The sequence below is a fragment of the Lemur catta genome, chromosome 3 (genome assembly GCF_020740605.2).
Source record: "Lemur catta isolate mLemCat1 chromosome 3, mLemCat1.pri, whole genome shotgun sequence".
Lineage (NCBI taxonomy): Eukaryota > Metazoa > Chordata > Mammalia > Primates > Lemuridae > Lemur > Lemur catta.
Genome location: NC_059130.1, coordinates 30,613,052 through 30,627,829, shown reverse-complemented (window position 1 = coordinate 30,627,829; position 14,778 = coordinate 30,613,052). Strand labels below are relative to the sequence as shown.

General features: G+C 48.0%; 1 protein-coding gene across 1 annotated transcript in view; it reads left to right on the top strand.

Annotated features, from left to right (window-relative positions):
* The window catches only part of FCRL5 (Fc receptor like 5), a 28,656-nt gene extending 19,297 nt beyond the window's left edge, over positions 1–9,359 (top strand). The window contains exons 9-16 of the mRNA XM_045546514.1: positions 532–810; positions 3,691–3,969; positions 4,423–4,539; positions 5,182–5,209; positions 6,201–6,283; positions 6,466–6,534; positions 9,101–9,132; positions 9,210–9,359. Of these exons, the coding sequence (XP_045402470.1) occupies positions 532–810; positions 3,691–3,969; positions 4,423–4,539; positions 5,182–5,209; positions 6,201–6,283; positions 6,466–6,534; positions 9,101–9,132; positions 9,210–9,299 (977 nt within the window). The 3' untranslated portion in view covers positions 9,300–9,359. The remainder of the gene's footprint in view (positions 1–531; positions 811–3,690; positions 3,970–4,422; positions 4,540–5,181; positions 5,210–6,200; positions 6,284–6,465; positions 6,535–9,100; positions 9,133–9,209) is intronic.
* Positions 9,360–14,778: the final 5,419 nt, after the last annotated feature.

Sequence of the window (14,778 nt, the reverse complement as noted above, 5' to 3'; positions counted from 1 at the left end):
GGTGACCCTTGAATCCCCAGCATATAAAGCCATTCTTGGGACTTACTGATTGCTTATTTAATTTTTAAAAACTTTTTGCTAAATTGATTTTTGATGAATGAATATAAAAATGAGCCAATAAATTGATCCATACTCATTCTGTTGTGGCCCCCTCTTCTGGTGCAGCCCAGACTCAGTTACATCCCTGGCTACGTAAGCAATAGGTCTCTCCTATTCCTCATTTTCTATTGAACTGATTTCTCCTTTTCCTCGATAGTCTTTTGACTTCTAAGATGCTTGAGTTTCATTTTAATCTTTGTCTCCAAATTCTTCAAACACATTTGAGTTTGTTTATTCAAATACTCCAAACTGTTTATAGCACTACACAAATGTTACTGTTTCTGGAGATCTGAAGCTATTATAGCTGAGATCTCAGTAATGTCACAGTTTATTAAAAACTGAGAAAAACATTTTCCCATTTGAAATGGTTTTAGAATGCAGGAATATATTTGAACAGAAGGAGCTGATGGTTAACTGTTTTGTCTTCCTCAGTTCCAGTGTCTCACCCTGTCCTCCACCTGAGGGCTCCCCGGGCCCAGGCTGCGGTGGGAGACATGGTGGAGCTTCACTGCGAGGCCACGAGAGGATCTCCCCCAATCTCATACCAGTTTTATCATGACGATGCCACCCTCGGGAGAAGCTTGGCCCGCTCTGGAGGAGGAGTATCCTTCAGCCTCTCTCTGACTGCAGAACATTCTGGAAACTACTCCTGTGAGGCTGACAATGGCCTGGGGGCCCAGCGCAGTGAGGTGGTGACATTAAAAGTCATAGGTGAGTTGGCCCTGCCGACCAGCAGCATGACCAAGCGCTAGCTGCATGTGCCTTCTCTCTGTAGCCGACACTGGCACTGCAGGGGTCCTCCTCCTGTTTCCTGGTGGGACGTCCCAGCACACTTCCTGCCCACAGAACCTCCATGTGCAAGTCTGGGAGCCTCCCTGTGGTGCTGCTTCAAGAGCCTGGACCTTGCCAGCAGCACAGTACAAACAGCCTTCTTGAATGTGATCAAAACTCCTCACTAAAAATGCAAATAAGACATTTAAAACATAGCCTATATTATGAAGTTATGATATAAAAGAGAAATCAAAGAATTTTAAGTATGGGTTTCTCTGCCCCCAAAAAGATTAAGTTGTTTCTTATCCAGGTTCTTCTCTCACTGCTTCCCAACAAGCCTGTACCCTTGAGCTTCTTTCATTACCAGGGATATGAATGTTCCTTACATGTCCACATTAAAAATCCTGTGTTAACACAAGCTATGTGCACAGCCTTTCAGGAGAGACACCCAGTGATCAGGGGACCAGGATAGAGAAGGGCGAGTAGGATGACATGGAATGGAAAGGGCCACCCACCAACCAGATCCTCCATTCTCTAAGCTGTGCTTTGACCTCTTTCCATTAAGTGTAATGACCCAGGGAAGCTACTTCTTGTGAGCTCTAAATCTGTTTGGTGAAAAACCCCTACAAGCCAAACCTCTAAACTCCGATTGAGAGAGACCTGGGGTATAGCAATAGTATGCGAAGGGCTGTTGAGATGAATGTTCTAGACTTGGCTCTGAAGATAACAGGCTGCATGACCTTGGCCAAGCATCTTTCCCTATATTGACCTCAATTTTGTCTCCTATAAAGTGGGAAAATCAGACTACATGAAAATCACAGTCATCCCCTGCCCTAGAATTCTATGACTGGTGGACAGGGAATATGGAACATGCAGACTCAAAGGTTCCTGGAAGGAGATGTGAGAGAGGCAAAGCTGGCTGTCCCTCCTCCTGGGTACACCTCAGAGGAACAGGAGACCATGCAACTGTATGCAAACACCCTCTTAGTCATGTAAAGCAAAATATTGATATAAATTGATACTCACAGTCCCTCCTGGCTGGGTCCCTGGGTGTCATAAGGAATAGAGACAAAGCCACAAGAGCAGGTTGATCCAGGGATGCTAGCCCAGGATCTAGCATCTCACTGAGGTGGTTGATGCAGCCATCTCTTTGGCATCCAGATGACAACTTCAGATTTGATTTTTCCCATTCAATCAGCTCTTTCTTCTTCCCCCATCAGCAGCACCAGCCTCAGCCAATTTTCCTCTGAGATTTGCAGGGACTCTTGACACACAGCTTACACACTTACTCCTTAGATACACCACCCAGGCATGTGCCTAGGGCAGATTGCTCCTCCCTCTCTCTCCCCAACACAGTGAACCAGCACACCATGCCTGCTATGCTCTGTGTTCATGACTTCATAATTTCCTGCTCACCCCTACTCCCTCATTTCTACAATTCCACTGTGCAAATGCATCTTATTTCTGCTGCTGTTATCACAGCTAAGGGGCTTCGTGCCCAACCTGAATGAATTGTGTCTGGGTCCTAGAACTAGGACACAGATCATAGAGAGCAGGAACTGCCAGAAAAAGGAATATTTTTCATTGTCATCATCACCAATATCATCATCCACAGTCACTGAGCCCTCACCATGTACCGGGCCCTGTGCTTAGTGCTGGACATGCAATATCTCATTGAATCATTAAGAGAAACCTGTGAGGATAAAAATCTAACCACTTTTTATCCCCAGTTTGCAGGAGAGGAAACTGAGGCTTAGAGAGGGGAATTAACTAGCTCACAGACACAGCCAGCCATGGTGAAGCTGAGTTGAAACATGGCCCTATCCAACTGTTGACGTTAGTCTACATTATGACATCTCTTCAATCATCATGGCCACGTTCCAATACAACTTTTTAGTTTTTAATAATTTATTATTCTGAAAGAATACATAAATCTTCATAACAAAAATTCCAACGATACAAATGGGCCAATATTGAAAAGTAAAGGTCTCTTTCTACCTGTTCCCACACACTTTCATATCCACATGGTTCCCAGCCCAGACGTAACTACTGTTAACCTTTTCGCCTGCATTCTAGAAATATTCTATAAAGATATAGAATTTTTTTACAAAACTACAATTGCATTGCACATATAGTTATGCAACTTGTACTTTTTTAAATTAAAAATACATCTTGACTTTATTTTAAGAACTACATCTTGGATATTTTTTCTTTTTAATTATCCAGCATGCTAGATTGTCTCCAGTTTTTAGTTATTACAGAAATGCTACAGTAGAAATTCTTGTACAGTTATCTTGGCATATTGTACCTTAGTATCCCTAAAGGAGATGGTCCTAGAAGTAGATTTGCTGGTCAAAGTTTATATGCATTTTAAATTTCGTAGATATTGCCAAGTTGCCACTCGGGGAAGTGTCTTAAATTTGTGTTCCCACTGCGGGCATATCAAGGTGCATGTTTATCCAGAAGCTCATCAGGAGTGTTAGTCTATTTAAGCTTTGCCAATTTAATGAAGGAGGAAAATAATAATATTTTATGGTTGCTTTTATTTGTATATATCTAATTAATAATGAAGATGAGAATCTTTATTTATTGGCTATTTCAAGTTTTCAGTGATTTGTACACTTTTTACACTTTTGTTTTGGATTTTTTTTTTATGCTGAAAGCTCTTTGTAGATCAAAGTAATTGGCTTTGTCTATCATATGTGTTGCAATCTATTTTCCACGGCTGAGATCTGACTTTCTACGTTTGTTTATAATACTTTGTGTTTCTTACAAGTATGTTAGAAGCAGAAACTGCTATTGGCTTTTTGATTCCCTCAGTTCCAGCGTCTCGCCCTGTCCTCACCCTCAATGCTCCCCGGGCCCAGGCTGTGGTGGGGGACGTGGTGGAGCTTTGCTGTGAGGCCCTGAGAGGCTCTCCCCCGATCCTGTACTGGTTTTACCATGAAAACGTCACCTTGTGGAATAGTTCAGCCCCCTCTGGAGGAGGAGCATCCTTCAACCTCTCTCTGACTGCAGAACATTCTGGAAACTACTCCTGTGAGGCCGACAATGGCCTGGGGGCCCAGCGCAGTGAGGTGCTGACACTCAGCTTCACATGTAAGTTTCTTATACCCAGGCCTCAGACATGGACAAAATATGTCCTGCAGGGACACTCTGATGGTTGCCCAGAACAAGTACACGAAGCTGGTTATTTTATTCTAGGTTGTTATGTTCTGAAGTGTGTCTTAAGTGTTGGTTCTGGGGCACAGTGCAGAGAGTGCAGGCAGACAGCATCACCAAATTTCACTGAATTCAGAGGTAATCAGCTGGCTGCCTCTTCGCTCCCTGGCCACCATCCATGCCGACCCTCGACCCTGGCCTCAGGTCAGAAATGAGCTTCCTCACAAGGGCAGGAGCCATTTCCTGTGCCACCCACCATCTGCTCAGCCATAGGGATCCTAGTCACCTAGCTTCACCCTCTGTCCCAGGCCCAGGCGCCAGCTTCAGGGTCGGAGCAGGTCAAGACCACTTGTCCCTCCCCCTGGCTCATGCACGCGGTCTCCACCTCAGGGCTGACCGAAAACAGAAGGGGTCCTGTGGCCACAGGCATCACTGGGGGACTACTCAGCACCATGGGCCTTGCTGCTGGGGCACTGCTGGTCTACTTCTGGCTCTCAAGGAAAGCAGGTGAGTGACTCCCTGGCACACCTGTACCTGTGTCCATGCCCTGCCCAGTGCCCTTCCCTCTGTGACCACCCTTAGGCTCTCAAGAGCTCCTAGTTCCCATCCCTCACCCCTCCCCCTTCCCACTGGGTCCCCCAGAATCCCTTTTACCAAACGCAAAGCTTCCAAAACAGCCCACTTGTGTGAAAGATGCCTTGATGAGAGGTAGTCTACCCAGCAACAGAAACTACAGAGTCTCTCCCTCCCTCCCCTACAAGATCCCCAAGGAATGGGAAGAGGAGAAAGACTCCGCGAAATAGAAGTGCAAACAGAAACCAAATAAGACTTAGTAACTTACTGATTTTTAAAATGTACACCATTTTTATAGCCGATCAATCTATTTTCCTGCCTGCAGCTCTCAATCGATCATTGTCTTAACAAACTCCAGGCTAAAGGATTATGGATCATGGGCTCCTTTTTCTCATTACAACTATACCCCCAGGGTCAGCAGTTTTTCCCAATCTGCTACCTCCCTTGGGCATAGCAAAGAAGGGTTCAAACTTCAGTGACAGCAACTCCTGGCAGTTTCTAGGTGAGACTCCTATGAGCTGTGCCCTATGAAGGTCTCCTCTTCCTGAATCCAGTGCCCTCTGCTTTCCTTTGCAGGGGGAAGGCTCACCTCTGACCCCTCCAGGTAAGACCCAGGCTGTATTCCTCTGTGATTAATGAAATGCTCACAAGGTAGAAAAATGGAATTGGATCTGATTATTACCAAAAGCACAGTTTCTGCTGAGTGTTGCTGAGATGGATTATACACACTTCGTGTTGCTACCTCCCTAGGGATATCTCAAGGCAATGTCTAGGATCTTCTCACCCACCCCCTTAGCTTTATAGGCCTTCTTCTCACATCAAGTGTAAATTGCTCTCCATTTATCAACTCACATCCTGGACCACTGTTGGCTTGGTTGTCTGAGTGACCGCTATGACCACTGAATCTGTCCATATCTTGAAATGATCTTCCTTAATCAGCTTGGAAATCTCTGGAGATGGCCAACCTAATCAACACCTGTTGTGATGATGGCAGGAAGATGGGGCCACACAACCTGGCCACCCAGAGAGGCTGCTGTGCCAGCAGAAGGTAGTGCCTATGAAGAAGGGACCACCATCTGGTATCCCATAAGGTTGACCTTAGGAGCCGCACCATGGCTCGCAAACTATCTCTGGGCAAGCCCATGGCAGCAGTTAGCCACACCATCCAGAGTTGCTCTGAGCCTCTCTGGTTACTGACTTCTCTGAGACCCCACTCTCTCTGAGAGTGGAGGCTCTGGAGCCAGGTTCAAATCTTGGCTCTTCCCCTTTCGGGTTACATGGTCTTGGTAAGTCACTTCATCTCAGGGAAACTTCATTTTCTCATCTATATAATGAGGATAAAATAGAACTAACAATATTGTTACAAGCATTAGCAGAGTGCTTGTTACACACCAGGTGGCCATAAAGCCTGGGAGCATAGATAATATGAATCTACCATGATTCATAATATAATGCTCATAGACCATTTGCTATGTACTCATCTATGTTTCCAGGCTTGGCAGCCCCCCTGTGGTAAGAACTCACCAGCTAGGAGTAATCATTATAGTCATTTTGTCAAGATTCCTAGAAAACATCAGCATTTCTGTGTCTCACAGGAGCCCTTCAGACTTGGACCCCCAAGAGCCCACCTACCACAATGTACCAGCCTGGATAGAACTGCAGCCAGTGTACAGCAATGGTGAGGGCCCTGCATCTGGGCGGGGGCCACAGGGTTGGTGGGGCAGGAGATGAGGAGAGACTGTGCAGAGGCTGGAGGGCTCTGGTCCTGCCAGAGAACAAACTCTGGCTGGGGGAGGAAGATGTAGCTCAGGTAAGAGGCAAGGACCTCAGCATCTTCTGAAACTTCAACTTCTTTCTAAGTAAATCCTAGAGGAGAAGACGTGGTTTACTGTGAATTACAGAGCATCCCGGAGAAAAACAGGCATGCAGGTAAGACCTGAGTGAGTCTCTGTTCTGGCCAACCCTCAACTTAGCCTGTTGCTGGGTAGCTTAGTGCACACCCCTGTAGCAGGTCCAGGCCAACTGGGCACGGACCCACCCCTCACACTGGATCATAAGGCTTCTTAACTTGTGCCTGTGCTACTCAGGGAGAATCCCAGCCCACCATGCAGTGCTGCCTTCTCCATTCTCTACAGACAATCTCAGTATAACCTGAGTAACAAAACCGTCTCTTGGGCAGTCACTTAACCTCTCAGAGCTTCAGTGTCCCCATCTGTAAAATGAGACCAGATCATCATTCCTTAGTGTCTTAGGCAGGTTGGGCTGCTATAGACTGGGTGGCTTAAAGAACAAACATTTATTTCTCACAGTTCAGGGGGCTGGAAGTCCAAGATCAAGGTGCCAGCATGGTCAGGTTCTTGGTGAGGGCTCTATTCCTGGTTTGCAGACAGATGCCTTCTTGCAGACAGATTCTCAAATGGCAGAGAGAGAGATTCCTGTCTCATCTTATAAGGATACTAATCTCATCATGACCTAATTACCTCCCAAGGGCCCCACCTCCAAATACCATCACATTGGGGATTAGGGCTTTAACACATGAATTTGTAGAGGGACACAAATATTCAGTCCACAGCACCTACCTACCTGTACTATTTTTCTATTGCTGCTGTGACAAATTACCATAAACTTAGTGGGATCTAACAGTATAAGTTTATTATCTCACAGCTCTGTAGGTTAGCATCTGACACAAGTCCCACTGGGCTATAATCAAGGTGTTGACAGGGCTGCGTTCCATTCTGGAGGTGCTGGGAGAATACATTCATGCCTTTTCTAGCTTCTAGAGGCCACCCACTCTCCTGGGCTCGTGCCCTCTTCCTCCGTCTTCAAAGCCAGCAATGTCACATCTCTCTAACCATCTTTGCATGGTCAGGTCTCCATCTGACCTTTCACAGCTGGGAAAAGCCCTCTGATTTTAAGGAGTCACGTGATTATATTGGGGGCATCTGGATAATCCGGAATAATCTCCCCATCTCAGTGTCTGTAATCTTAATCACATCTGAAAAGTTCTCTTTTTTATCTAAGGTGAAATTCACAGGTTCCAGGAACTAGGGCATGGATATCTTTGGGGAGACATTATTCTGGCTACCACATTATGTCCTCATATTACTGTGAGGAGTTAATGAGAAAGTAGCTGTGGAAACACCGTTGAAACAGCAGAGTGTTAAGCAGCGTGAGGATGGCTACACGTTGGTAGTCTGGCTGTGCCATCAGCTCTCACTTACAGCAGGTGGTTTGCAATGAGGGAATCCCAGCCTGGCTTCTTCCTTACTAGGAGCAGAAAATGGGAGCAAGGTCCTTGGTGGCAGGCTCTTTTAACTCTGCTTCAGAAAAAATGCTGTGTGATTTTAGCCAGTGTGCTTCCCTCTCTGGTTTTACAATTTCTCTTGTATAAAGTCCAGTGAATTGCTTGTGTCCCATTCTTGGTTCTATAACACCCCTCTAAGACATGAACTCATTCACATTTACAACCCTCTTTGAGGTAAGCATATTCCCATTTTAAAGATGAGGAAACTGAGGCATAGAGACCTTAAATGACTTGCCTGAAGTCACAGAGCTAGTAAATCATCCATCTGTCCAAACTCTGGACCAAACTCTGCATCTCAGTGCGATTCCAGGGAGCCTCAATGTTCATTCCAAGCCAGAAAGTGTGAGCCCTGTCTGGAGAATGTCATATTTCACTCTGGTTTGAAGATAATACAACAGTAATATTAAATAACAACAACTTCTAATATCTATCATGTGTTGAGCCATTCTTATGTGCCAGGTACAGTTCTAAGTGCTATAAATAAATACACTGTATTTATATGCATAGCCCCTAGAATGATTCCTACTATAGCATATACATGCAGCTGTAGCATACATACATGTCATCAGTAGAGAGAGAGAGAATTTCTTTGTAGCACTCAGGACTGTACCTGGTACATAGCAATTGCTGAACACATGGTAGATGATGGAAATTATACCTACACAAACACACACATATGCATGCACATATATGTAAACTCATATAACATTACCACGACCCTGTAGGCACGTGATATTATTATTCTCATCATATAGATGAGTCTACCAATGCAAGAGACATTGAGTGACTTGCCCAAGGCCACAGAGGTGGCAAGGCAGACCCAGGGCTCAGTCTAGATCCAGAATCTGCTCTCTGAAACGCATGCCAGCTCGCACTGCCTGTCCCCAATATATAATATAAACCTATGATCAAAGAACTAACATGATAAAATGTAAATTTCTCTCTTTTGAGAGCTTCTAGGCAGCTCAGAGTGGGGAACCAAGTGCAAAGTGATGTTGAGGAGAGGGATGGTCAGTGCCGCTGGGCTTAGGGTCCTAGGAAGGGAGTGGGGCAGGGAGGACACGAGGAGTGGCTGCTTACCGCACAGAGCGGGGAGAGGGCCTCAAGGAGAAGGGCTGGCCTGGCAGCACAGGTGCAGGGAGGAAGCTCCTGGCGGGCCTGCCATGGCTGAGCACTGCCCTCTTTCCACAGGGGCCTCTGCACCCCGGCTTCCCAGTAACAAGGTGAGTCTGACAACCTGTGTGGCTTCCCCCGAGGGCCTGCCAGCCCTGGCCCTCACCCGTGTGCTCTTGCCTCCTAGGACTCCTCCGTCATCTACTCCCAGGTGAAGGTGGCATCAACCCCAGCCTCCAGGACCCAGCTCTCAGCTTCCTCAGCTCCTCACAGATGAGCCCACATGTCTCCCCAACTGTGGTCTCAGCCTCTGCACCCCAAAGCTCTCCTTAGGGATGAGGGAGCATTCAAGTGGCCTTCATGTCATGTGCTACGCTCTCAGTCTGACCAGAACTCAGGGCCGTGGCTGGACTCCTGACTATTGCTTGGGTTATAGTCCTGCCCTGGCAGTTCTTTTTAATCTAATGACAAGTTGCTCCCAAGCCAGGGCCCATCATGTCTCCTGCCTTCCTTAGTGGGCTTCAGCTTTGGTTGCTGTCTCGAGTCCTGCTCCCGTGCACAGCCTCACCGTTCCTCGAGGAGGACAAGGCTGCTCCTGAACTCCAGCTCGGAGGTCCTGCTCTCAGTGGTGCAGTTCTCAATTGCCATCAGCCTGGTGGGAGTACTGTGGTGTTCTGCCAAGTGGGACAACACCCAACCCACAGACACTGGGCGTGTTATGAGTCTCCCCACGGGAACCACATTTCACACCTCCTCCCACCTGTCTGGAACTTTAAGATCAGCATCTGATGCCAGGTAACCTCTCCCTGCTCATAGGCCAGTGTCTACCTGCCCAAGTAAGTGGATTTCACACCTAGGCCCTGGTCCCTCCCACCCTGCCAGAAGAAGCCCAGCAAAGGCGAGGCCAGGAGGACCAGGTACACAGATAGAATGCACGTGTGAATACAGGAGGTACACTATGGGTGATCAAACTGACATCTGATCCAGCGTGCTCCCTAGGAAATTGGGAGGTGTTCTCTCTTCCCTGAGTAAGAAATAAATTAAGAGAAGGAGTTGGGGTGAGGAACACTCTGTTCAACAAGAGGGAGGGCTGCTCAAACTTTAATGTGCTTGTGGATCACCTGAGGATCTTGTGAAAATGCAGATTCTGATTCAGCGTCTGGGTAGAGCCTGAGATTCACATTTCTCCTGTGATCCCAGGAGATGCTGCAGGTCCCGGCCCATGACTGAGTGCTGAGGCCCTAGAGGTCTTAGGGCGGTGGAGCAGCAGTGTGTGCTCGTGTGCTCTGGCTGCCCGCTGCCTGATTCCATTCACGTGGACCGTGCTGCTCCCTGAGTCATCCTTCAGGCAGGTCACCACCCGCTGCTGTTGCTGAGAAAACTTCTCTGCACCATGCTGCATTTCAACAGGCGCCCTGGGTGGGGGAAAAGCAGTTGCCACCATCTTTGTTTCCCTCCCTCAGGCCTCATACTTTCACATGAAAAGAATGAATGAATACACCCCTTGGTCCTGTCCATTCAAAGGTGTTCTCTCTCACCTCTGAGCCATGAGATATTTTGTTCCACATTTACGATGCCCATCACACCTTACCATGATCTCTGTCCCCAGTGGATTTTATAGTGGGGGTCATTTCTAAGCCCCATTGCCCTGAAATAAAGTCCTTCCTCCACCGGGCGCCACCTACCTACCTCCCCAGCCTCCCTCTGTCGTTGCCCTCAAAACCCCGCACCCAGTCACCGTTTGCTCTTCTACGTTCCCTAACACAGCCTTTCTGCACTTCCTCCTGCTGGAAGGCTTTCCCTTAAGCCCCCACCAGAGTTAAACAGTGCTCCCATAGCACTTCTGCACAGCAAGACTTGGCATTGCCATTGGCTAATGTTGTGAGGGAACTTAGAGTTTATTAGGCCAACTGTCTAATTTTGTAATTGGGAATTAAGAACCACAGAGGAGAAGCAACTAGCTGAAAATGATACAGTCAGTTAGCGGCACAGCCTGTACTGAAGTCAAGCCAGGACTGACACCCAGGATGATGTTCTTCCTCTACATGGCTCCTCTGTTACAGAGGCTTATGCATTTCTCCATTTCCCCAACAAAGGTGAGAGGTCTTTAAAAACAAAAGACCAAGTCCAATCTGTGTATATGCAGAGCCCAGCATGCTGCCTGGCATATAGTTGGTACTCAGTAAATGGTTGTCAAGTTGAATGTCAGTTAAGTTCCTGTGGTGAATACACATCACCTCCACAAACTCATCTTCACCTGCTCACTCTTAATCCAGGGAAATTCAGTACATGTCCTCAGATCTCAGGAAGTTTTTTTTAGGACACCAATAAAATAATTTTAACCAGATCCACCTGTCAGTCTGGGGTGAATGTTATGTCTTGTTTAAAACCTGCATGGCCTGCAGGCACCCAAAACACAGAGAAAACCCAGTCATCTGTCCCCTACAAAACTTGCTCCCTACTGTGTTTTCTCTTTCCCTCCCTCCCTTCTCCTCTTTTTTAGTTGAAGGTACCACTCCCTCCCCAGTCACCCCAGCCAGAAGATGCACCGTCATCTCTGAGTCTCTGTTTTGAACTGGTCACCAAGTCCCATCCAGTCTACTTTTCATCCTAAATACCTTTTAAGTCCTGTCCTCCTTTCAGTCCCACTGCCACTGCCTTTGACAGCCCTGGCTGCCTGTCACCAGGACCCTTGTAGTAGCACCATCCCCGGTGTCTCTACCTCCAGACTCTCTCCTCCCACAACCATTCCTGGCACTCGCTAATACAGTCTTCCTAAAACCCAACCATGTTTATTCCTCTGCTTGAAATCCATTTTCCAGAGAGTCCAGACTCCACAGTGGGACATGAGGCTGTTCATGGTTTGGCTCCAGCCTGCGTTTTCAGCCCCCTCTCCCATTACTACCCCAACCCACAAGAACACGCGCCATACGCTCCTGCCACGCCAACTCCCTCCACTGCCTGCACGTGCCACCACCGTCCGAGCAGCCATGCCTTTGTACATACTGTCTTCTCCTAGTAACTGTCCCCTTTTTGTCCTATCTGTTAAACTCACTTGTCCTCCAAGACCCAATTCCATGTCACCTCTCAGAGCAGCCCCTCTTTTCCCTGTGGGTTTCCATAAGCTTTGCACGTGTGTTTCTCACAGCCCTTCTCTCCCTGTAATTTAAGCCTCTCCAGGGTTGAATGCTATACCTAGTTCTCGCTTATAATCAATCCTCCTTCATCTTCACATCACCCCGACACACAGCACAGGGTCTGCTCAATTCTTAGTGACTAAATGAATGCGTAACAGTGTTGAAACAGGGCATTTCCTGTTTTCCCAGAATAATACCCACAGCCCAGAGCTGAGCCCACAGCGGACAGTGCCCCCATGTTCTGGAAAGGAGCTTCTAGACCCCTCCCGCAGAGTCGGCTAAGAAGTGGCCACGCCAACCCCTCTGAGCAGCCCTGCTCCTCACGCGCATGCGTCCCTTGTCAGCCGAAGTCCAGGGTTCATTAAGGGGATGACGGGGCGAGGGTGATCCAGTGAGGGGCGTGTACGCCCTCTCCTGACCCAGCCAGGGGAAGACAGGATGCCTAGATAATCGCTTAGGGAATGGAAGACAGTCCTTCACCACTCAGGGAGATTTGCTGAGCTCAGGAATTCACAGGACCCTCTTGGAGTTGCCCCCCTGCTCCCTCCGTGGCCCACCCCCACCCCCGGCCCTCGGCCCCAGCAAAGCCCAGGGAGAAAGCCTGTGGGAGATCTTGACACGAGTGCTCTGGTGTTTGGAGATGTTAGGGAGGAGCACATCCTCCCCCTCCTGTAATTCCTTCCCATGTGGAAGGAGCCCCATTAACGTAATACTCTTGGCCCCTCTCTGCCCTCACCATCTCCTCCCCAGGGGAGCAAAAGCTACTCACCTCCCCAGTGGGTTCAGAAGCAGAGCGTGGGCATGCATGGACTAGCCCCTTTGTCTCCCTCTCTCTTGGCCAAGAGCAGTCCACAGAAGCTTGTGTTCTCTGCCCTAAATTGTAAAGGGACCTGCCTCTACAGAAGGGTGCCTGCAGTTTCAGAGACATAATCCCAACCTCAGTATCTGCACATGAGGCTTTAAACTTTGAGAAATAGAATAGAGGTGAATTTGGGGGAGCAAAGTGCACAGCAAGGACAGGGGCTTCTGCCACAGCCGGAGCAAATAACTTTACTCTTTGGTGGCACTTGCCTGGTGGGTTTGTACCATCACTGTTTACAGCAATTTATTGAGAGCCATCAGTTTGGAACTGAGTTGGCTTTTGGCTACTAAATCTGGGAGAGGAGCTCTAAGTCAGTCTGCAGTGTTTTATGGCAGGTTGTTGGAGCTTGGACAAGGCTTTGTCCCGTGGCTGCAGCACCAGGAATGCACGCACTGACCATTAAGTAGCGTTGAGCAGGTGTGCTGGACTCTTCAGGCTGGAGTGGCTGTAGGCATGGCTTGTACTATTCCTGTGGTTGTGAATTCAGATTGCTGTGTCTGCCAGTCAAGGGTTCCAGTACCTCCTGGCATTTAGGGGCATGACCTCACAGTACCTCCCTCATGCAAACCATGCACCTCCTGCATCCACCCTGGGTCTCCCCTCTGGGATAAGGTATAGATGTGCATGGAAGTTGACCTTGACAATGAGATATCGGAATCAGTGGATAAATATTTCTCCCTTTCTCCTCCCCCTGCACAAAGGCACTGTTCAGAGATACAAAAGTTTGATATGAGGACATCCAGAGAGACCAAGTGATCAACTTGTTGCAAAGGTGTGGCCAAGCTGGGAACACACACCGCTATATGTGTTCTCCTTCCTCCCAGCCTGTCTCCCATTCTCTGTCATTCCTGCTTCCTGGGATTAGCCTCATTCGTCATGTGTTAGCGCGTGGCCTCTGCTGCAGGCTATTTTCTAGGGAACCAGAGCCAAGACAGCAGGTTCCAGAGGCCTCAAGCCACTGACAGTTTTGGCCAAATGGCAGTCATGTGGGGCCAGCAGTCAGACACTGGGCATGCGGCCTCAGCAAGAGAAAGTGCCAAGGGCCTTGGCCAGTGGGAGAGGGTGGTGAGGGCCTCTGCAAGGCCAGGAGCCTTGAAAAGGTGCCCACTTTTCCTTGAACAGATGTAGCTTTCCTGAACAGCTGTGGCTGTAGCAAAGATTCAACCATACTAAAAGAATCTTTTCATTAAAGCCTTTGACATGTTGGGAGCGAGAGCAATATTCTCTGCTTTCAACGCATGGCAGCTGAGCCCATGTATGCCACACAACTTTTCAAGCTTTCAGGTGTCAGGGCCTTGCCTGGATAGGTGGGACTGGGTCTGCTGACCCAACCTTAGCTGAGCCTTTCAAAGGGGAAATCAGACACCAGAGACAAGAACCAGCGCTGCAACCCTGCGCTGCCTTGCAGAGCACAAGGCAGAAGCATTTGTCTTTGCTACAGATACGCGAGCAACATAAAGGAGGAAGAGGGAAAGCATTCCCAAGGCAAGTTTCTTAGGCCTAATTGAACATCAAGAGAGGACAGCAGCAAGAACAGCTCAGGATTAAAGAAAAAAATCTGCTCACAATCTATTCTGGAGGCCACATTACCAAACAAAGCTCACACCCAATGCCACTTTGAGACGACTAGGCTCAAAAGAGAAAATTTTAAAATTCCTCAATGGGAAAGAAAGGCACCCCCATCCCAGAATAATAACTGTATGGGGGCAAAACAAACCTCTCTCTGGAAGATTCCTACCACTTGAGTTAAAGTTATA